Source organism: Octopus bimaculoides, chromosome 3 (genome assembly GCF_001194135.2).
Source record: "Octopus bimaculoides isolate UCB-OBI-ISO-001 chromosome 3, ASM119413v2, whole genome shotgun sequence".
In the NCBI taxonomy this organism is placed as follows: domain Eukaryota; kingdom Metazoa; phylum Mollusca; class Cephalopoda; order Octopoda; family Octopodidae; genus Octopus; species Octopus bimaculoides.
In genome coordinates this window covers 167,749,628-167,774,627 of record NC_068983.1, presented here as the reverse complement: position 1 = coordinate 167,774,627, position 25,000 = coordinate 167,749,628, and the positions used below count along the sequence as shown (strand labels likewise).

Below are 25,000 nucleotides of genomic sequence, written 5' to 3'. Positions count from 1 at the left end.
TATATCAGCTGAAACGTTAACAACAAACAAGATGAGGACAAATATTTGTCAAATGTAAATAATGTAAATAATTCCTCATCCCTTAAATATAGAACTGCACATTTATGGAGTTTAACTCTTCTGATAGCCCACCACTTTAGACTGCCCCTGCTTCAAGGATACAAAAAAAAAAGACTTTCTTGTTTTTAAAATGATCTAAATTAAAACATGCCATCAAAATTTCATGTTACAAATACCAGTTTATGAATGACAAAATTATTTTACTAAATTCTTCCTTATTTCCAAAATTAATGCATTTGAGCAGTAATATGGTGACAAAAAAGTTAACACTGATTATTTCAACAAATATATAGAAGCACAGTCAAGAATTTAAATCTCATTATAGACATTAGATTGAGTCTTGAGCAAGAAGCACACCTGTTTGACTTACCTGAAAGAGAAAACAGTTAGTCTTTTAGAATGGCTTACCTTTACAACTTGGACAGCATTCCCCTGTAGCTGTAGCAGGGAAGAGACACGTAACATCAGGGCAGAGGACAGGCTGACAGTCAATAAAATCTGACTGAAGAAATATATTGAAAAAGATGAAAATAAATGTGTTGATGAATATAATCAGAGATTTACAGTTAAAAGCAAGAAAAATGAAATAATTCTCTAATTTTAGATCATCTCCTACAATATGAAGGAGAAAAAAATGGTCCAAATGCTTCTAAGTACAAAAATAGCTTCTAATGTCTGAAAATCTGACGGAATTGTTGTTGTTTTTTATCAAATATAAACACAAAGCATGGCTGTGCGATCAAAAAGTTTGCTTTGCAAACAGTTCAACTGTGCAGTGCCTTCAGCAAGTATCTTCTATTATAACACTAGCTGACCAATGCCATGTAAGTGAATTTAATAGAAAGAAACCGCAGGAAGCTTGAGAAAGGAGAGACAGGCGGGGAGCATGTGTGTGTATGTGCATGCTTCCATATGTAAATAAGGTCATTCCTTGTTGAGATTATGACTGATTTGCTCCACATTTTGGAAGACCTTTGAAATAAAATAAAAAAATCCTTTACTTGAAAAATAGTTAAGTGTTGGTGACAGGGAAAGCATTCAGCTGTAAAATTCCTACCTCAAATAACTCCTTGTCTTACCCATACTAGCATGGAAAAACAAACATTAAAAAAACAAAAGAACAAGTTCAGTGTAGTATATTTATGTATTTAATACAATTCATGCGTTTTAACCCTTTTGATAGAAACCTACTTGAGACTGACCTGGCTCCATGACAGAAAAAAATTTCCTGTTTGAAGTCATTGATTTTATGAATTTGCATCAAAATTCCATGTTAATTTATGCCCCAAAGTTGAGCTTAATAATGATAAAATTAGTTTAATATATTTTCAAAATTATTTGAAACAAAAAATAGTTTCATTTCAACAGATATTTGGTAACAGAAGATTTTAAAGAACAACAAAATGGCAGGTGGGCGCATGGTGGAATGGCTAAGATGTTTGCTTTCCAACTACATGGTCGCAGGTTCTGTTCCACTGCGTGGTACATTGGGCAAATGTCTTTTATTATAGCCCTAGGCCAACCAAAGCCTTGTGAGTGGGTATGGTAGATGGAAACTGAAAGAATCTCCTTATATACGTGTGTGTGTGTGTGTGTGTGTGTGTGTGGCTTGTTGGTTTTACATCCTGTGATGTAAATGAATGTTACTATCATAGAAGCAGTGTCGTTCATTTGCAATATTCTATGAAAACATGTCAGGCCAGGAGGAACCCATGCAAGCACGGAAAAGTGGACATTAAATGATGATGATGATGATGATGATGGTCAGTAAGTAAATAAACTCTCCTTACCTTACATGTACAATTATTGCACTCGGAGTTGATCCATGATGTTTTATCAGGTCTATGTCGATTGTATTCATCTTTACAACCTTGAAAAATACACCAAAACAGATTGCTATAAGAGTCCACTCATCTCCATTGTGGCCACCACCAATGAGAAAACCACAATGCGGTTGCTTACTCTGCAAAAGTAGTAGCCTAAGTCCCCCAAACACACCCAGTCATCTAAAAGAGAAATTCACATTGGTTGATAAAATCCCTAACATTTGGAAAGTCAGTAGAAACATCCCTGGAGATATCTTTCATCATAGAATTATGGTATAGTGAGGACTGAACAACATCAGACATAGAAAATTAGGCTGGACAGGAAGGAAGCTGGAACCAACCCAAACTGCCACCCTACGTCCGAATCATTCATATCTATAAGGTGAATTCATCCAGTTTGTTCACTGATTAAGTTATTCATCAAGTGTTAATTATAAATGAGAGTCAGTGAGAGCAGAGACATTTTTTTCAGTCCTTGGTGGGAAAATGTCCAATAATGAACAAATATTGCTTGGAAATGTGAGGTTTAGTGACAAGAAGGGCATCTGACCATAGAAAAAAAATCTAATTCAAATTGTACCTGACCCATGCAAGCATAAAAAAGTGAACAGCAAAAGGATGCTGATGGTGGTAGTGATGATGATAGTGATGAGCATATTGATGATGGTGGTGATGATGATAATGGAGAACACTGTTTTGTTGTTTCTGCAAGCAGTACAATGATTGAATATCTATTTAACCATGCATAAGATTGTTGCACAATATGTCCTCATCCAAAAATTATATAAATCTACAGTCATAAATCATATGTTTTAAATTTTCTAAAATGTTCAATTCTATTTCACTCAATTGTGCTTTTTATGATAATTATTATTGTTCTTCATTTACATCAGCAGCCATAGCGCTTTGCCATTTTGTGGTGCACCCTCCCATCCCACCGGTCTTTATCCTCTGACCTCTACCAATTGTCTTTCTCCAGCACCTCCAATGGCTTACTATACGGGATGCTTCCCCCACCCTCACCCAGTGTCTATCTCCTATGGAATGTAGTGATTATGTAGAGCATAAAATGATGGTGTAGTGAATGCAGGTTGAAGGCTATTGTATGTTTACGAGGTCTGCCAAATGTGAGCTTTCTTTTCAGATGCATGATGCTGCTGTCCCCCATCCCAGGGTCTCACTGGCCCACATCTTCCACACCCTCCAAGTTGGCACACTGAAAAAAAGTTCTGGTGTGAGTGTTGAGATGCTTGAATGGAGATGTGTAGATTTGTGTTGCATCCAAGAAGTAAGGTGGAGAGGAAGTTCTGCTAGGCTCCTCACAAGCAAAGAACATAGGTATAAGATTTTGGGGGTAGGGAACAGGTAGCTGACAGGGCCATTAGGGAAAAGAAACACGCATGGAAGGACTGGAAGTGCAGTAGTATCTGATCACCAGAAGGGAAGCTAGGAGACAGGTTTATTTAGCCAGAAGGGAAGCTGCAGATAAGAAAAAATTTGCCAATGTTCTGCATCATGAAGACCAAAGACTTGAAGTGTTTTGTGCTGCAAGACAGTGTGTGAGAGAGAATCATGATGTCATAGGAGAGAAATGTGTCCGCATGGATAATGGCTCACTTGCATTTAACGAGACTGCAAGGAGAGAGACTTGGAGATGCCACTATGAAAGGTTGCTAAATGAAGAGAATGAATGGGAGAAAGAGAGTCTGCCAAATGTCGACTCAACAGAAGGACCAGCTATCCGAATTGGCAGTACCTTGGTAGATAAAGCAATTAAGAGTATGAAGACAGGGAAAGCCCTTGGCTCATCAAGAATCACTGCAAAGATGCATAAAACATCTGGCGGTGTTGGCTATAGTCTAGTCACCCATATAGTTAAACAGGTGATACATGAAGGAATCATACCCAATGACTGGTGTAGCAGCACCATAGTCAACTGCTACAAAAGTAAAGGTGACGCTTTAGACACAAATAATTACAGAGGTATCAAGTTGTTGGATCAGGTAATGAAGGTCACGGAGAGGGTCATAGCCCAACTAATTAGGGAGAGAGTCAGTTTAGATGAGATGCAGTTTGGGTTCCTGCCAGGGAAAAGCACCACTGATGCTATATTTCTGGTAAGACAGCTGCAGGAGAAATACCTGGCCAAGGATAAACCTCTGTACCTGGCTTTCGTTGACATGGAGAAAGCTTTTGACAGGGTCGTCCTGATCCTTTATCTGGTGATCAATGCGGAAACTAGGGATAGATGAATGGTTAGTGAGAGCTGTGCGAGCCATGTACAGGGATGCTGTCAGTAAGGTGAGAGTTGGGAATGAGTATAGTGAAGAATTCTGGGTAGAAATAGGGGTCCACCAAGGATCAGTCCTCAGCCCCCTCTTATTCATCATAGTCCGCCAGACAATAACAGAGGAATTCAAGACAGGATGCCCCTCGGAGCTTCTCTATATTGATGACCTTGCTCTACCTGAACTAGAGAAGTTTCAGGTCTAGAAGCAAGGTCTAAAATCGAAGGACCTTAAAGTTAACCTAGTAAAAACCAAAGTCTTAGTAAGTAGGAAGGCAGACAGACGATAAATCCCTTTAGGTAGATGGCCCTGCTCGATCTGTAGAAAAGGCATAGGTAGAAACTCTATAAGATGTACCCAGTGTAAGCTATGGATACGTAAGAGGTGCAGCAATATCAAAGGGAGGCTAACTGGGAAGATAGTTTTTGTATGTGGCAGATGCTCAGGAGCAATAAACACTGAAAATGTGCAGAAAACTGATTTCATCACATGTCAGGAGGAAAAACTAGAAGTAGTTGATAGCTTCCATTACCTAGGTGACCAAGTCAGTAGCCAGGGTGGATTCTCTGAAAGTGTAGCTGCTAGAATAAGAACAGCCTGCGTAAAGTTCAGAGAGCTCCTACCTCTGCTGGTGACAAAGGGCCTCTTTCTCAGAATAAGAGGTAGATTGTGTGATGCATGTGTACAAACAGTCATGCTACATGGCAGTGAAACAGGATCTGTGACTGCTAAGAACATGTGTAGGCTTGAAATAAATGAAACTAGTATGATCTACTGGATGTGTAATGTCAGTGTGCATACACAACACAGTGTAAGCACCCTGAGAGAAAAGTTGGACATTATAACCAACAGATGACTGCGCTGGTATGGTTGTGTATTACGTATGGATGAGGACAGCTGTGTGAAAAAGTGTCACATGCTAACAGTGGAGGGAACCTGTGGAAGAAGTAGACCTAGGAAGATCTGGGATGAGGTGGTGAAGCATGACCTTTGAATGTTGGGCCTCACAGAGGCAATGACAAGTGACTGAGACCTTTGGAAATATGCTGTGCTTGAGAAGACCTGGCAAGCCAAGTGAGATCGTAGCCGTGGCCTATGCCAGTGTCACATAACTGGCCCATTTAAGAGTACCCGTCAATTGTCGGGCAATATGCTGTGCTTGAGAAGACCTGTTGAGTCAAGTGAAATCGTTGTCATGGCCGATGCCAGTACCACCTGACTGGCACCCAAGCTGGTGGTACATAAAAAGCACCATTCAAGTGTGGTCAATGCCAGTGGCACCTAACTGGCTCCTGTGCCAGTAACATGTAAAAAGCACCATTTGAACGTGGCTGATGTCAGTGCTACTGTACTGGCTCCTGTGCTAGTGGCACGTAAAAAACACCATGCGAGCATGGTCGATGCTAGTGCCGCCTGACTGGCTCCCATTCTGGTGGCATGTAGAAAGCACCCACTACAATCTCAGAGTGGTTGGCATTGGAAAGGGCATCCAGCTGTAGAAGCCTTGTCAGATCAGATTGGAGCCTGGTGCAGCCCATTGGCTTGCCAGACCTCAGATAAACTGTCCAACCCATGCCAGTATGGAAAGCAGATATTAAACAATGATGATGATGATGATTTTTAAACAAAACCTTTTTTCCACAGTTTCATCTAGCTAAAGCTATTATTTCAAAGTACCTTGGCATTCTACAAAATCACCAGAGCGAGCATCATACCATTCAACCGAACAGGTCCCACAATAGTTCACTCGGCATATGGCACCAGATATACCTAGAAACAAGAAACAAATTCAAATGTTTTAGAAAAAAAAAACATTATCTGTATTATAGAGATTATATTAGTACAAACATGGCAGTGTAGTTGAGAAGTTTGCTTTGCAAGCGAATGGTATCAGTTCTGTCCTAATGCATGACACCTTGGACAAAGTATCTTCTGCCCAAGGTGAAGCAAAACTTTGTGAGAAGAAACTGAAAGAAGCCTATCATGTATACATGTGTGTGTGTGTGTGTATCTTTTTTCTTGACATCACATAATGTTTATAGATAAGCATGACTGTCATATAAGTGATGTTGCTCACTTCCAGTCGTCCAGGAAAAACATGCCTTGCCATGGGGAAATATTACCTTGATTGGAAACTGATCAGGGTTGGGGAAAACAAGTACATCTGACAGTAAAATATCTGCCTCAACAAATTCTGTCTGACCCATGCAAGCATAGAAAAGTGGACATTAAAACAATCATGATGATTTCTAGACAACAAAACATATTTATTAATACAAATTTAATCCATGCTTAAAACTCATCCAAGATTGGAAATTTCTTTTCTATGCTCCATTTGTTAAACACACTTATGTGGACACACAGTTGCTGAGGTAGATTTTAAATAGTTTTGAATTGACAATTTCATCTCTAAGCAACTATGATAGCATGGTTAAGGTTGCAGACAGAATTGGTAAACAGAAAATCTATAGAAGCTCATCATATGTGTATTTGAGTGTGAGCATATATATATATATATATATAAATACACAATGGGACAAGAACGCAAAACATCCAGACAGTTAGGTGATACAAGAAAGGGACAACAAAACATCCAGATAGACGATACAAAGAAAACAAGGATGGGTCATTCAGAGTTTTCTTTCCTCAGTCGAGTTCCAGGTTATCTTTGCAATTGGAGATGTACTTGCATAGCAAGTGACTTGATCTGAGATCGTGTGCTGGAACAAAAACAATTGCAGCGTGGAAGGTGTTTAGAAGCCATTCAAAATAACACACAAAAACCGTTAGATTCACTTCAACATTTAAATTTAATTTGCCAAAATATTTCATCGCTTTGAGACCGCGACCTGTTCACTGACAAAATTCTGTGCTGCATCTGAGAAAATAACAGTTAGTCCATTGTATATATGTGCGTACGTGTGTGTACGTACGTACGTATGTATGTATGTATGTACATATGTATGTGCGTATGTATGAATGTATGTATAATGGGACGAGAAGCATTTGATCCAGACTGCCTTTTTCCAACAGTTAAACATGGAGGAAGATCTGTGATGATCTGGCGGGGCCAGCCCAATGGTTTCCCTTCATGGCAAAATTGCTAGTCAAGACTATTTAAGCAATTTATCTGATCATCCTATGGTTGCAGAACTGTTTCTGGAGGGAAACGCAATCTTTCAGAATGATAATGCACCAATTCACACAGCTAAAGCTGTTACTGAATGGCACGAGGAACATTCTAGTGAAGTTGAACATCTTATCTGGCCACCACAGTCCCCAGATCTCAATATTATTGAACATTTATGGTGCACTTTAGAAAAACAAGTAAGGAGTCGATATCCTCCACCACCATCACTATAATAAATAGAGACTGTTTTAGCTGGAAAATGGACAAAAATTCCTTTGGAAACAATTGAAACTTTATACAAGTCCATACCTCGTAGAATTCAAGCTGTAATTACTGCCAAAGGCGGTCCTACCTCATATTAAAATAAATTTGTTTGAAATTTTAAGGTGTTTCCATTATTTTGTCCAACCTCTGTATATATATATATATATATACATGTGTGTGTACACATGTTTGTATGCATATGTGTGTGTGTGTGCTTGTATGGGTATGGGGGTTGGGAGGCATGTTCATATACTGGTATAAATATGTGTGTACATACATATACACACACCATACCATGTGTGAGAGCTGAACATGTGACCTCAAATCTTTTGACAATTCACAATATTGATCACTCCAAAATATTCCACTTCTGTGTTCTTAAGGGACTTAACTTTCCTTTCTCCTCTGTTTTCAATTACTAAAAGTCTTATTGTTATTCTTATCTTTATTTTTATCTTTCTTTCATTTACTTGTTTTTCCCCCTTCTTCACCTTCTGTGCACATGCTTTTGTATTTTTTATATATTTTTCCTCTTTTTGTGTATATTTTTTGTTTGTGTGTATACTTGTAAGAAAAAATAGTTTTGCTATTTAAGCAACCAGCAAAACATACATTTTCCAGTTTGGAAACGGCTGCTTGAAAGCTCAAAACTCATATCAGAGTCACTCACTTGAAACATTTTTATTAGAATGAAAAATTATCCAAAGCAAAATCTCTATTTTGTCAAATCTATAAGCATGGAACATGGACATTAAAAGATGATGATGATGATGATGATATATATATAGTAATGCCTTATTGAAAACACATGAATATAACCCAGGTGAAGCTATATGAAAATGAGAAATTGAAATGTTATAGAGAATGGAAGATTGTTTTAAAAAAATATAATATATTTGAATTAAAAATAACAATATAAAAAATGAATGAATCTTACCCGGACAAATCGTATCAAAGCACAAATCTGATGAACATTTAACAGGAGCATGACCTAAGGGACATTTTGAAAAGAAGTTTGTTTCCAAACAAAACCTGAAAAATGCAGAATAAATATCACAGATATTGATCCTTAAGGATCTATATTGATAAATAGCTGAAACAATTTGAAGCATAAATAGATATTGACTCTTAAGGATTCTCAAGAAAATTCAGACAAAATTAAATCACAAAGATTCTTCTTCAGAATTTATATGGCTAATTCTTTATGAAAAATAAAGTATGTTTCACTATAGAACACTATTCACATATCTGAAATCTACACTACTAACCTTCTTTTCATGAATTAGACACAGATAGAGGAGCACTTTAAGACTGATATAGCTAATGTTTAATCTATAAATTCGGTTGGTCAATAGTCCAAGAAAAACAGGTGGAAAGAGAATTTCATAGAGCTGAAAGGAAGAAATGGTCATACAAAACATTTGGTGTTTTATAAATAAACTAATGTGGTATTATAGGAGTGAGGAGAAGATGTAAATAGGGAACCTAGTGAATTTGAGGTTATGACGTGCGCTAGTTAATAGGGCCAAGAGAAGTAGAAATAGAAGAAGCAGAGAGAAGAAACAGGCTCATCAGTAACATGTGCTTCCTTTACATATAGTTTGAGATATCATCATTATTATTATTATTATCATTATGTTATTATTATTAAGGTGACAAGTTAGCAAAATTGTTAATGTAATGGACAGCAATTCTTCCAGATCTTTACATTCTAAGTTCAAATTCCATCATGGCTGACTTTGCCTTTCATCTTTTCAGGTAGTCAAGTACTGGATTTGACTTGCCCCTGACCCCTAAAATTGTTGGCCTTGAGCCAAACTTTGAAGCCATTGATACATTCATCACCCTTAGTGATATCACTTCTCTTATCCACTCACTTGAAATGCCTTTCTACAAGCCATCAAGATGTCTAATCAAGATGTTGTGGAAGAGAAGTGTGTACATATGACTAATGGTATGCTTGTGTTCAGTGACTCTGAAAAGAAAGAGGCATCGAAGTGCTACGATGAAAGATTATTACATGTGGAGAGCGAATGGGAGAAAGGCAGTTCCCCCAGTGTGAACCCAACAAAGGGATCAACTATTTGTGTTGACAGCAGTATGATAGATAAGGCAATTAAGGGACAGGGAAAGCCCCTAGCTCATCGGTAACAGAGTGCTAGTGTTAGTGAGAGAAAAGTAGGACATAAGAGGAATTAGATGCAGAGTGGTTTGGTCATGTGATGCATATGGATGTAGACAGAAGTACCAAGCACTTAAAGTGGAGAGAACCTTTTGAAGAAAGAAACCCAGGAAAACATGGGAGGAAGTATTGAGGGCCAGTCTCAAGACACGGGGCCTTATGAAGGAGTTGACAAAGGACCGAGATACCTGGCACCTGGTACTCAAGAAGACCTGTCCACCACAGCAGAATTGATACTAGAGCTGGTGCCACATAAAAAGCACCCAGTACATTCTTTGGAGTGGTTGGCATTAGGAAGGGAATCCAGCCATAGAAACCATGCCAGAACTGACAATGGAGCCTGATGCAGCCCCTGGCCTTACCTGCACAGGTCAAACCGTCCAACTCACACCAGCATGGAAAACTGACATTAAGTGATGATGATGATGATGATATATAAACTAACACAATTAAAATTAGAGAAATGAAAATTGTTAAACAAATACAAATATCAGTCACAATTAATGTTCAAATTTTCAGCACAAAAATTTACTTGTGCAGAAATATTGAATTTCATTGTGAATTGAATAACCCTCTTCAATTTTAGAAATCTGACTTCATCTTGAAGACCTTGTGTGCACACATTTTTTTTTCCCTCTGTCCACTAGTTGTAAAAGCTGTAAAATGTGTGCAAAGCACACGCATGTGTACACACACACACAGACAGAGCAGGGAATTGGTCAGTATAGAATTAATAAATTTTTTTTAGAAAATCAATAAATGAAAATTGTTATTGTTTACCTATGATCAGGAACAGGAGGAATCCAAATTTTGTCAAAGACATCTTCAAATGAATAAGGATTTTTCAGTCTGTCCAGAGCCATGATTGCTAAAACTTCTGGAATGGTTTTTTGCCGGTTCAACCAATAAACTTTATACATCCAATGAGGAAGCTGCGACACTGCAGGACACAACCTTGGGATATTGATCAAAGAATGCATGGATTTTATCTCGCTAAGTTTATTCTTAAGTGACTGGTATATGATTATATAAAACGGGCCATTGAAATAGTAATTGCAACCAAAGCGATTGAATCCATCCTTGTCAAAACCAAAAATGTCAAAGCCTTTGTTATTAAAACCCAAGTTATTTAATCCAAGTTCATTGAACTCATTCTTTCTGAATGTAGAAACATGTTCACTAAAGACATTCGTTTTGATTCTGCTGGAACCATATCTATTATGACCAGATCTGTCATAGCCAGCAACATCAAAGCCATCAGGATTGTAACCGTCTTCGTGAAAGAGATCTCTGTCATAGCCCATATTATCAAAACCTTGTCTAGAAAATCCTTCTTTGTCAAATCCCTCGTTATTATATATTCCTCTGAGATCAATATAGCCATCAATGTTTATTCCATGGACATCAAATCCATCTTTATCATAACCATTTTTATCAAAGCCATGACGATCATAACTATCACTACCATATCCAAAGGTCTTTATTTTGGTCTGGTTACATGGTGACCCAAATGGTAAATTCAGATAGGTTATACAGATTTGTTTTTTGCAATCTAATACATCGTCAGGGCTAACTTTGAAAGGTTCCATAGGAACATATCGAAAATTAAGAGGAAATCGCAGCAAACCTTTCTTATGACTCCTCTGCCAATCATCCCAGAGTTTATCAATAAAAGCTACATGTGAATAGAAAAGGGGGTCGTAAGCACTGAGAGGTGAGTTCATGTGACCTCCAACCCACATCTGGAAAAGATGCAGCATTGATTCCATGTAAGCTGAAAAATCACTAAAGGTACTTTCCTGTATAGCCAAATAAACATGAATTGCGTCTGGAAGATGTACGGAAGAATTGAAGTGTCTACGGAGACAAGGGGTCCAATATGGTGGATGATAAGACTTAAATGGATGATATCTGACACAATCTGTTCCATTTTCACCATTACCACCAAAATATTTGGATGACCAAATAACTGATTTATTCAAGACACCAATATCAAGGGTCCAATCATAATATGGGATCACAACACCACATTCAACATCTTGCATCGACTTTTCAACCATAAACAAAAAGTAGCGGTGCCATGGCAAAAATAAAGGATTTCCTGAAGCTTGAGGAATATATTCTGAATACATTTCAGCAAATTCATACCACACAGATTTACCGTTTCTTTTTTCATGCTGTAGATTCTGGATAACAAGTTGGTAACGCTTCATTTCATCAAAACTCATGTCACGAATCTCTTTGCGTTGAAAATGTTTTTGACAAGAATTCATTTGTGAAAACCCTCCCAAGTGACACTGAAATTTCTCACAGCCTACATTGAAATTATCCCAAATCCTATGGAATTCATTATTAAACCAACACATACAATTTGGCTTGCAACTGACATCTTCACATTTTTTCCCTGGAGAAAAACGAACAATTTGAACATCATCTTCAGTTTCCAAATGTCGACACCTTTTCCTTGTGGTTCTTATGCAAGAATACTTGAAGCCAGCATGACGTCCATAAATATCCAAACCATCTCGGTTAACACCTTCACAATTGAACCCTGCTCTGTAAAAAGAAACAGAAATAAGTTTCCTTAATCTGTTTGAATCAATTTTATTTTACATCACAACATTCCATCACATATACACTGATATAGAATGGATTTAGAGTAATGGTATCTTAGTTAGGTTAAAGTTAACTTAGCTTTTCCTGCCAATTAATATAATTTTGAATAGCAGGACATTCTAATGGCCTGCCAGTAACGAGACTCAAAATTAAATAATTGGCATTTAGAAGGCTACCAAAATGGCTGGCAGGTAACAATATATTTTGTTTGAACTCTATTCTTTTTTTTAATATTTTTTGAAAGGGGAACCTTTCTCAAAATATTATAGGATCACTAAATAACTAACATACGCTAATATATCATCTTCCTCTATATTTTTATTTGCTGGCATCACCTTACATATTTTTCATCAATCAGACATTATTACTTCAAAATTGTGATAGAAATGAGTGATGCAGGTGAGAAATTAGGCAAAATAAGAATGATATTCTGTGATTTTATGTAATCATTTGACTCATCATTTCTTTTTATTAAAATGCAATTTTATCTCAAGTTACAACCCCAAAAGATTATAAAAAATTTGTTATGATTTGAATAAATGACAACCAATGGGAAAATGCAAAGAAACTGAAAAGGAAAACCTGGTGATTCTTGTCAACTTACATTTTGAATTAACTGGACTAGGAAAAAAAAAAAGAATAACTTAACTCCCTTTATCCTAATCTGTACGTTGTGTCTATGTACATGCAAGTATGTGCCCCCAGGCTTCTTAATTCTTTATTACCTCACTTTCCTTGAAGAACAGATATCAGGAATTATATTTATTCTGGAAATGTTATTAGTGATAAATTTGCATCTTATCCACAAGTTTGATCCTTCATCTATTTAACCATGGATACCGATTCCATTATTCCCAGTCCTCTAAGAACTACCATTTATATATTTTATATATTTAAACAGCAAAATAGGAAATTTGCTGATGTGTGCAAAATTTTGACAAGCTGAGATTAATTTTCTAGAGGAGCACCAAGCAGCGTTGATTCAAATATAGGTGTGTACAATTATATTTAACCCATTTGTGTACATGCAGACATGAAAAGACCTTTACTGAGGAAATTATTTCAGGAGAGAAGTTCTCCTTCACAGACAAAGTGTGTGAAAACCCACATCAATGGGCTATCAATGACATCATTAGACTGTAAGCTGTGTATTTTGGCATTGTTGTGCTTCATCAGCAGAGAAACTGAATCCACTGTTCACAACCCATTAAGAACTACAATTCTTAAACAGTAAATACTACATTTGCTGATGTATGCAAATCTTTGTCAAGCTAGAATTAATTAATTAGAAGCACACTAGGCAGTGTTGATTGAAATATAGAGAATCTCTCACCTGAGAGATTTCTGCAGTGAGAATCACCAGCTTCGAATGTACATAAGCATATTAACTATGCATATATTTTAATCCTCATTGCTTAGTGAGCCTTGAGTTAATGGAGTTTTGATTTTTGGTTTAATTATTTTGATCTTTGGTATTAATTTTAATGCACAGAATTGGATAATATGTAATCCCCACTGACAATACCATCATCTTTACATCCACTTTTTCCATGCCTGCATCAGTTAGAAGAGACTTACTGAGCCAGTATTCTAATGGCTGAATGCCTCTCTTGCCAGTGACCCTTATTTATTTATTTTTTTAATTTTTGTAGGTATATTTTATTCTGCTGATCTTCACACACCATAACAACTCAAGTCAGAGAGTGTGCTGTTCATGTAGCAATGCTGTAAACATCACCACTGCCCCAGCTGTATCAACATGGAGACAAACATTTACACACACACACACTGGATGTCCATAGTTTCCATCCCAATGCAACTTAAGCTGAAGACGTTGATCCAAAGTGCCATACAGTGGTATTGAACCTGAAGTCATGTGGATGTGGAACAAACTTCTTAATCACAGAATCCAGGCTTTTGCCACGTTGCACATCCATATCCCTAACCCTAACCCTAGCCAACCTTCATCCTGCTGTGCAGGGCTGAAGGGTTCGGGTATTCAGTTCACGATCGTAAGGTCATGAGTTCAATACCTGGTGATGTGTTGTAGCCTTCAGCAAGACACTCTATTTCACATTATTCCAGTTCACTCAGCTGGTGAAAATGAGTAGTACCTATATTTCAAACGACCAGCCTTGTCACATTCTGGGTGTCACCAAATCTCCCTGAAATCTACATTAAGGACACACACATGTCTTTGGAGTACTCAGCCACTTCCATGTCAGTTTCATGAGCAAGCAGTTTAGTTGATTGGATCAACAGCAACTCTCACTATTGTAACCAAAATGACAGTGCCAGGTTTTTCCTTACTTCGTACAATGTTCTGAACCAAAATGACAGTTACACCTGCCCCTCTCTTCCTCACCCAACAAAGTGCAACTACCAAAAATGTTAGATTCTTCACTTCTCATAGCAACAAAACTTACCAAATTCTCGAATGAACCTTCCTATACACTAACCGTTGATAGGAAACACTGTCACTACCTCCTTCAGAGACAGGATTTCATTTATTGCCTTGTTTGTGGTTTGTACATGAGCTTGTGTGTGTGTGAGGGAGAGGGAGAGTTTGTACCTTGTCTTGACATCTTGTGATAGTTGTAAATGAGCATCACTGTCGTACAGGCAATGTTGTTTGTTTTCAGTCTTCTGTGAAAAACCTGTTTGGCTATCAGGAAAATAAACTTTGCTTACAAACAGGTGAGGGTTGGCAATAGAAGGGGCATCGGGTCAAAGAATATGTGCCTCAACAAATTCCATCCAACCCATACAAGTATGGAAAAACAGACATTAAAACAATGATGATGAAAACAAAAACAATAAATAATAATAAAAAATCTCACCTGTTATAACCTTCTTCATCGTAGCCATCATCATCATAGTCGATCATGCCATCAAACTCACCTTCTCTGCTATATCCCGTCATGTTGAATCCGAATGGATCATAACCTTCAGAATTGTAGCCTAGTCTATTATAACCAACAGAGTTGAATCCATTTTTGTCATAACCTGCAACAGAGAAACCATTGGTATTCACAGATCAGAAAGAAACAAAATTGCTTCATGATAAAAGCTAAAACTGAAAAGTTAGTCAATAGGGAACAGAAGGACCAGCCTCCTGGTTTCTCTGATCTAGATATATTCCTCTCTGGATGGGATGCTGGTCCGTCACAGGACCAGCATCCCATCCAGAGATGCATTTTTACCAGCTGAGTGGACTGAAGTGTTTTGCTCAAGAACACAATGCATCACCCAGTCCAGGAACTGAAACCACAATCTTACGGTCACAAGTCCAACACCCTAACCACTAGGCTATGCACCTCCACAAAACCGTATAAGATTAACAGAAACTATAGTGGATTAACCCTTTTGATACCAACCCACTTGAAACCACCTCTGGCTTTGTAGTACAAATGTCTTGCTTTCAAAAGTTCTGAATTAAAATCTTCCACCAAACCTTAGTCACAATTTATGTTCCTATCACTAGCTTAATGATAACTAAGTTATTATACTAAATTGTTTGTTATATTTAAAATTAATTGAAAGAAGCATAGAGCATCTCAACAGAAATATGATAAGAAAAGGGTTGACAGAAGCTATGTTAAACTGATTGTCTTTTAATCTTTGCAGAGATATTCATCCTGGAGACAAACTCTCCAACAGTCACTTACCATATTTTCAATATCTTGCTTCTCTGAGCATTGACGCACTAAAGTTTCAACAATGTATAGATAAATGACTTGGTAGAATCCCACAAGAAGATTATCCGTTACCTTTCCAACAATAATTTTGGTCCTCTTTTTAAATCCATTATCTCTGTTGAACATGCTCATTAAATCGAAGAACAACACCTCACCCATAACTTTCAGAAAGATTTTGTTCATACTCAGAATTGTTAAAGCATGGAATAAACTACCAGCTTTTGTTATTAGCCATTAGGACATGGCACCCTTCAAAAATTCTAGGCTCTTCAACATTACTCCTGATGTGTCTAGACATTCTTTCTCCTTTAGGGCTCATTTAACGTTCCCTTTTTAATATTTCATTCTGTCTACTATACATGTAATTTTGGCTATTGTTGTTGTCTTTCTGTCCCCTCTTTTACCTCTTTCTGATGAGTTTTAGTGCACCTGAGTATCATCATCATTTACTATCCACATTCCAGGCTGGCATGGGTTGGATGGTTCAGCAGAATCTGACATGCCAGAGGACTGCAATGAGGTCCAATGTCTGCTTTTGCAAAACTTCTACAGCTGGATGCCCAAGCTCATCATTATTTTTATGATTATCATCATCATAACGTCAAGTATGTATAATCAGGGTCTCTGATATAATAATAATAATAATAATAATAATAATAATAATAATAATAATAATAAATTATCTTACACTTTGAAAAATCTTTATACAGGCAAGAAATAGGAAATTTTTTTTTTTTTAAATATAATTATCCACCATCATTTATTCTAATAAGATAAATGAAACATGAAGCCTTCTCATTTACAAAAGAATCACAACCAAATATAGAATTCGCTGCTTTTATGATGATACTCATTTACAACTATTTATTGATGTCAAGACACACACACACACACACACACACACACCATCATGCATGCACAATACATGTATTAAAACTGACATGTAAAATGCCTCACCATGCCAATCATAGCCATTCTTCTTGAATCTGTTGATTCCCATTTTCATTCCAGTTTTCGCATTGAACATTTTCCTTAACTGGTTGTAACCTTTTACATTAAACCCATACCTGAAAGACAAAATTTCGGAAAATTATTCATTTTAATTATTTCCATTTCTTTGGACTGGGTTTTGGTTCAAATTTTGAGAGGAATTTATATATTTGAATTGGATCATTGTATAACTGGTGTTTATTATATTGACCCTGCAGAGGATGGTGAATGATAAGAGCATCTATGTTCAACAAGTTCCAGAGAGTCCACTATTGTGGTCTCCTCCAGCTCTCCCACACCAGGAAACAGATTATCAGAATTACAGATTCATAGACAAGAATAAGATTGTATGATTCTTTCAACTTTCTCATCTGATCTGTTAATCATTCTCATATACTTTTCCAGGTCACAAGGAATTCATTGAGGTAGATTTTCTACAGCTGGATGCCCTTCCTGTTACCAACCCTCACCTATTAGCAAGCAAGATAATATTTCTCTATGGCATGGAATACTGATAATGAAGAACATTGCTTATATAATAGTGGCACTTATTTACAACTATTGCATGATGTCAATACAACACACACACACAACAGTCAGTTTCCATCTACCAAATACACTCACTAGGCTTTGGTCAGCCAAAGACTATAGAAGACATTTTCCCAGGGTGTTGCACAGTGAGACTGAACTTGAAACCATGTGACTGGGAAGCAATCTTTTTAACCCCAAAGCCATACCAACTATTTGTTTGGTGCAGACTACAGGTTCAATTCTTTTTTCGTGGACTGACTTAGATAAGTTGTCAAAAATTTCAAACCAAGTGAAACAATCCATTCTGATGAGCAGCTGAAATTTCAATCAGCTTAAGTAATTGTCAGTTAATAAATAATAGAAAATCCATAGAAACATCAGTACTTCAAGCAAGAGTTAGAGACCCAGAACACAATAATAGAATCATCAGTGTCTTGTAGCAGAGACAGAAGAAAATTTAACCTAAAGTCAATAATTTATGCCATATATAAACTTGAAACTCAGGCACCAACCATCTATAGAGTCTTAAATTTGTGTATCTATAATTTCAGGTTTACTTCACATGGGTAGGGGGAAATTTACCGGCTCTTCAGTTTTCTTATTAACTGATATTCACACAAATGAAACTATTGTTGTCATCAACATCACTTGACATTTGTTTTTCCATGCTAGCATGGATTGGATGGATTGCCATAATCTGAGAGATATCCCAAAGACTAAATGCTTGCTCAAGTGTGTTATCTGACTTGGTTTCTACAACTTGATGCCCTCTCTAACATCAATGGTTTCACAAAATGTACTGCAAGCATTTTCCCATAACACTAATGCAAGAGTGGCTGAATAACCCTTAGTGATAGAGCAAAAATAAATCTTAAGGCTTAAAAGGATAATACAACAAACAATTAGAGAAATTAATCTTACTTATCATAGCCATCAGGCCCAAAGCCAATGGTAACTCCTGGATTAAGTTGCTGCCGGTAGCAACAAGCACCAACAACACATTTTTTCTGGCAATCAGTAAGTGTCTCAAATAGATTAGCATTGCCCCCACAACCAGAATAGTCAAACTGGACACATTTTGATTGATGGAAGTCAAAGTACCAACGACTCACATTCCTTGAACAGGAACCTGTAAAAGAGAGAATGATGCTGGGTTTTTACAGCTATGTCTTTATAAATTGATAAATAACTGTATAAAAAAAACTTTAGATAGCAAAAGGAAATATTTAAAATCATTATCACAATATGTATTGATGGAGTTCTCTATGATTCGCATTTCATAATGTCTCGTGTACCCCAGGGTTCAGTTTTGAACCCCACATTCTTCCTCTTATTCATCGAAGACCTACTCAATGTCACCTTCAAGCACTCATACATAAATTTTATCACCCTCCATTCTGCCCTAAGTCCCCAACAACCAAAAATTATCCCCATGCAGCCTAGTCCCCTCTCCACCCCAAACCTTTAATGATTCCATGGATAGAGACCTCACAAACATTCTTCAATGAGATTTTATCAATTTTGTCTTCTTCAAAAGCACAAATGAAATCAAAACATTAAAATCAAGAAGACATTACTGCAGCCCATTCCATTCTTAAAACATGAGCAGCATGCAGCTAGAACCCTCGACGTCACTACAACTGATTGGATTCACCATCTTGGTAACGGTATATCCTCAACATGACAAAAACTGCTGCATCCAAAGACTGGCATTTCTCCACTTCACAGCCGGAGAATAATTCCTGACAACTCTGAGCCAGTGCTGCTGCCATTGTTACTGCCAGACAAAAGACAAAACTGCATTCAAAGAAACGGTCAGAAGTGAAGAACACCACATCCTGCAAAGCTCATACAAATATGATTATTATAGCCAACTGTGTACCATTCTTAACTTACATACATCACTGAACGGCATCATCATCATCATTATCAACATATAATGTCCAGCCAGCATGAGCTGGACAGCTTGACAGGAACAGGCAAGGCCAGGGGCTGCACCAGGTTTCAGGATCTGATTTGGCATAGTTTCTGCAGCCCTTCCTAACGCCAAAAGAATGTACTAGGTACTTTTTATGTGACACTATCACCTGTGCTTTTTATATGGCACCACCATCATCATCATCGTTTAACGTCTGTTTTCCATGCTAGCATGGGTTGAACGAGTAAAAGCAAGAAATGGTAAAACATTAGCTTGATAAAGACACCATTATTATCTGTCTAACTTAACGAGTGCCATACTAATAACTGTGTAAAATATGGGAGGTTTTTCTGTTGCAGCCTGTATTTTGGTGCTTTTTACATGGCACCAACATCAGTGCTTTTTATGTGAAGGTTTTTCTCTGAGAGAAAATCTCTTCATAGATATGCTGTGTTAGAAAAAGCAATAGGTATATATCAATGATTCATGAGAATGCCAGGTGAATTTCAGCTTCCTTCAGGCTTGTCAATGATGTGTCCTGCTAGTTACATACCTAAATGAAATTTGGTATTGGCAACCTCTGCTTCTCACCTTGCCTATCTTTAACAGTGGTCTCTATTCTTCAGAACTGACTAATATCATAATACCACTACTCACAAACACCCAACTCACTCTTCTTTCCTCATCTTATCACTCATATTTTGTGCTCAGTCCTTCTTCCCCCAGAACAGTGGAAGTCTGAAATCCCCTTCCTGCATTCATTGACTTGCAACTTTCACAAATAACCTTAACCACATCAGTTGTAAAATAAACTCTTTAAGCACATTACTATAAATGCACACAAAAAACTGTAAATAAGTAATTAAAATATGTGACAGTGTTTACATTTTAAAATCTATCCAAAATACAGGCTGCAACAGAAAAACCACCCATATTCTACACAGTTATTGGTATGGCACTCATTAAGTTAGACAGATAATAATGGTGCCTTCATCAAGCTAATGCTTTACCATTTCTTGCTTTTAGTTATTATTAGTTTGGACTGGTGCCATATTTTGCATCTTGTAACTTTTATCAAGACTAGTGAATCTGGAAGGGTTTGATTTCTTTGTCATACCCTGTAATAATGACATAGAACAATGAGCATGACAAAGTGACTTACCTTTCTGTAAAGGAAGGTAACAAATTTCTTTTGATTTGTACTGGCAATGATCCCCTTCATAACCAGGTGGACATTTACAGGAGACTAACCAAGGTTCTGCAGGCCACACAGATTGGATGCATGTGGCACCATGTTGACATGGATTTGGATGACAATAATCTGTTAAGAATATGAAAGGAAAGTATAAAAAACCTCAAGCTAAGAAATTGTTATTGGGGCTAAGTATAGATACAGCAGAAGCAAAAACAGAGGCTGCGGGTGTATAACTATGACAGGTTCAAAGAAACACTATTACCCCTGCAAGTCCAGACAAACATTATTATAATAATCTGTGTACCACAGTTCATCTTTATATACACTACTGAAAGGTATGATGCAGTGGTTCTTATTTGAGAGAAAACATCTTCATAGATAAGTTTTATTAAAAACAGAATATGTTAGAGCAATGTGAACATTATCTCAACAGTGACATGTAAGAATGTCAGACATGTTTCAGAATTCTTAGAGTTTGTCAATACTGTGCACCTGTTTGTCAAGATAAAATTCATACTTTGAAACAATGAATAACACATTCACTGGTATTGTGGAAAGCTTTCTGAGCTGTAATAGCCGTACATATGTTACATATGTATGTAGATGATTATTTGCTGTTTCAATTGCATGCACTGAGTTTATTTACAGTTCAGCAAGCTCTCTACAATATCAATGAATAAATCACTCCCTGTTCCCTATATGTCAGAAGGAGATAATTTTATTTAGGCATGGTGGGAGCGAGAACACACCCTTGACAAGGCCTCAGAAGGTTAGAATGTGTCTGGTGTTCTCCTGTGTCACTGCTAAGACAATTTCCATTTAGTAGCAATAGATATTGTGTGTTTTAACATGTCTGTAAAGATCTCTTCACTCACTACAGCATCATGCTTTCAACAGTATATATATATACATTAAATGTGGTACACAGATGGCTATAATAATTCGACGTTGTTTCAATTGTGTACATCAGGATAATTTGTCATCTAAAGGCAGTCAGCAAACAGAATCATCAGAGCATTGGAAGAAATGCTTTGCTATATTTCTTCCAATTCTTCGTGCTCTAAGTTTAATTTCTGCTGGGATCTTCTCAACCATTTTCATGATAGAATGATGATTTAAAGCATTTTCAGAAAATATTAATCCTAGTTGTTCAAAATAATCTAAATAAATTTCAAGAATTGTGCCAAATATTTTAATAATAAAATCAATTTAGAAAAAGATCTTGGTGTGAAATTAAGAAGCTTTTATCCTAAATTAGTTTTTCGGGTGACAGAGTCTGCAGGATGCAAGGTATAAATTGTATCACTTGATTGTCCGGGTATTATTTCTTTGTGTTACTTACCTCTGACCGTTTCGCAGTCAACAGTCCTTCCTTTCAAGTACCAAACTGGGGAGCATTCGTTGCAGACATCAACAAAGCAATTGGCTTGGGGATAGCTTGGACATTCAGCATCCAAACAGAGATTGATGGTACATGTCGTAACTCTATTACAAGGACATGGAGACACGTATGGTTCAATTGGGAAACAAATTCTTTGAGACAAAATGTTGCTCTCTGGCTGAAGAGGGACATCCGACTTGATCAAATCTGACAAAAACAAACTTTGTTAAAGTAGCAATGACTAAAAGGAAATCAAAGGTTTTTTACTTATTCAAAACAAAAAGTTCATCCTCATTATCAGCATCCACCTTCTTTGCTGGCATAGTTTGCATGGTTCAACTGGACCCAGCAAATTGGAGAAATGCACCATGCTCCCTGTCTGTTTTAGTATGGTTTCTATAGCTGGATGCCCTTCCTAACACCAACCATTTTACAGAGTGGACTGGTTTTTCTTTTTTTCTGTGGTACCAGTCCCAGTGAGGTCATCTTGCAACAAGGAAAACTATGAGCCTAAATAATCCCTAAAACAGGAGATTAGAAGGGAGAGTGTGTGATGATTTTTTGGTGTCTGATGAGAAAGGATGAAGATGAGAGGAATAGATTTATAATTGTGAGGAGAGTGATACTGCAGAGATTAACAGACACTGCATGACAATGGAATATGGCAGAAAACAAGGGAAGCAAAGATAGTCAGGGTTTAATGAGAAAGGTAGGGATAGATTAGCAAGGTGATGTGGGAGTGTCCAATAAAATACTTTATAAGGGCAAGAAAGAAAAAGAAGATTATGGTGAAAGGGGGACGAAAATAGAAGAAATAAACAAGGGTAGTAAAGAATCTGGAGAGATGTGGTGTGTTACAAGGGTAGCCAGATGAGGAGGCTGAGAAAATGGGGAAGAGGACAGAGAGAAAGAAAAGTGAATGCTGGAAAAGTAACAAGGAAAATAGAACTAGGAGGGTATGAAGGAGGTAGATGGGGAAGAACAGTGTGGATGCAGAGAAAGTATTCCAGTTAAGGAGGCAATGAAGGGAGGAGAGTTAGAGAAAAAGGGAAGGTTGGAGCAGTGGGTGAAAGGTAATATAAGAAAGAAAAGCTGGAGGGCACCCTAGACTTGTAAGGGTAGATAGTGAGATTAAGGCAAGAAGAGATGTTGGGTGGCAATATCGGTGATCTAGATGTGCTGGTCAATAGCACAACAGGAGAAAGGCAAACATAAAGTTAGCAAGTAAATATTGAAGAAAATCTTTTATAAATCAGTATAAAACATGTGCAAGCATCATATTGGTATTCTATATTTCATTTCTATAATGTAGAAGAACCACATATGGTAATTGCAGTGTGTTTCTTGCTACAGATATCTTGAAATTAGAGTCCTGCAAAAATGAATCCTTAGTCCTTTAGTCACTATATTGCTGTTGAAATACTCTGCCTTTGAAAAAAGAAGGGATTTAGTTAGATAAGTTTGTCATTATCAAACTTGTCATTGAAACTTAATATGAAATTCTGATGGAAGGTTTAAATGTAGATCACTTTAAAACAGAAAGTTTGTGTTATCATAGAACAAGGAACACCTCAAGTGGATTGGTATGAAAGAGGTTAAACCAACTTCCTTTCTGATTTAGGCAAAGAATTCTACTCATCCGAAATAACTGTTGTGAGATTTTTTCAGATAATTCTATTAAAACTCTGAAAAATATGCTATAGCTCTTTAGATACATATTAATTAAAAAAAAAGAAAGAAACTACAATGTCATTATTACCATCATCATCATTTAATGTCCATTTTCCATGCTGGCATGAGTTGGACAGTTTGACAGGGGCTGGCAAGGCTGGAGAGCTGTCCAAACTCCAATTGTCTGTTGTGACACAGTTTCTATGGCTAGATGCTCTTAACCTTTTTGACACCACATTTCTTTTGAACTTAATGATGACAAAAGTTATTTCACTAAATTCTTCATTATTCTCCAAATTAATTGAAATCAAGGCAGAATATTTCAAAACAAATCTGGTAACACAATAAAGTTAATATAAACATCTGCTGCAAAGAAATCCTATTTAGCCATTTCATCTCTAACTTCAAAACACAATTTTTTTCAGCTTCTACAGAGAAGTTATTTTTACTTGGAAAGCGTGCACATCCTTATTCAGAATTCCTTATTCAGGAAAAAAAATGCTTTTCATTTTTATTCAGCGTCATTTCAATTTTTGGAGATAGAATTAAGAATATTGGTCATTTCTTTCTGATAATTGTTGAATTCAATTCTCTTTTACTTATTCAATGCTTTGTTACCAAAAGTATTGAATTTTAGCTACAATAAGATATATTTCCTTTTCTGTTCCCAATTCATGGCCACTAGAAGCATCAGCATAATTGTGTGAGTGCTTCCATGTAATTCTTCACAATTAAATAATAAAAGGAAAACATTAAATAAATACTTACCTACCACAAATGCTTCAGGGAGTTCCATCCAAAATTGCTTATACCAAACATTTGGAAGTTGTTCCAAAGGTTGACAGGTTTTAGTCAGAGTTACAAGAAATTCATGCGATTGGGTATGAAGAATTTCCCAAACACGATGCATCAACAGTGTAGTAAATGGTCCCTTAAAGGAATAATTGCAGTTTTCTAAATCATATCCATACATATCAAAACCATATCGGTCATAGCCATCTTTAGTAAGACCTGAAATGGATAAAAAAAAACATTTCTTTTTTTACTGAAGTCAAAAATTTATAAATTTTTTGACAGAACATGACATAATTTCTTTTTGAACAGCGGCTCTTGAAGCACATAAATCTATAAATAATAGCCAATAAATATTGGGCTGAAAAACCATTTTGGATAGAAAAAGTCAAAGGCTGTGCAACTCAAACCCACATTTCCTGTTGATATGACAGGTGTTCTACCATTATATATATATA

The 25,000-nt window shown here is 36.8% G+C and overlaps 1 protein-coding gene across 6 annotated transcripts in view; it reads right to left on the bottom strand.

Moving 5' to 3' along the window:
* Positions 1–25,000, bottom strand: part of LOC106883525 (kielin/chordin-like protein) — a 134,575-nt gene that overhangs the window by 67,002 nt on the left and 42,573 nt on the right. For all 6 annotated transcript variants that reach the window (XR_008263766.1, XR_008263765.1, XM_052966684.1 and 3 more), the window contains 11 exons: positions 24,519–24,761; positions 22,041–22,286; positions 20,666–20,824; positions 18,507–18,714; positions 17,022–17,131; positions 15,207–15,372; positions 10,531–12,306; positions 8,506–8,600; positions 5,852–5,944; positions 1,851–1,930; positions 469–562 (listed from right to left, as the gene is read on the bottom strand). Coding sequence is in view for 4 of the 6 variants with exons in the window: in XM_052966684.1 (XP_052822644.1) it covers positions 469–562; positions 1,851–1,930; positions 5,852–5,944; positions 8,506–8,600; positions 10,531–12,306; positions 15,207–15,372; positions 17,022–17,131; positions 18,507–18,714; positions 20,666–20,824; positions 22,041–22,286; positions 24,519–24,761 (3,270 nt within the window). In the remaining 2 variants the exon portion in view is untranslated. The remainder of the gene's footprint in view (positions 1–468; positions 563–1,850; positions 1,931–5,851; positions 5,945–8,505; positions 8,601–10,530; positions 12,307–15,206; positions 15,373–17,021; positions 17,132–18,506; positions 18,715–20,665; positions 20,825–22,040; positions 22,287–24,518; positions 24,762–25,000) is intronic.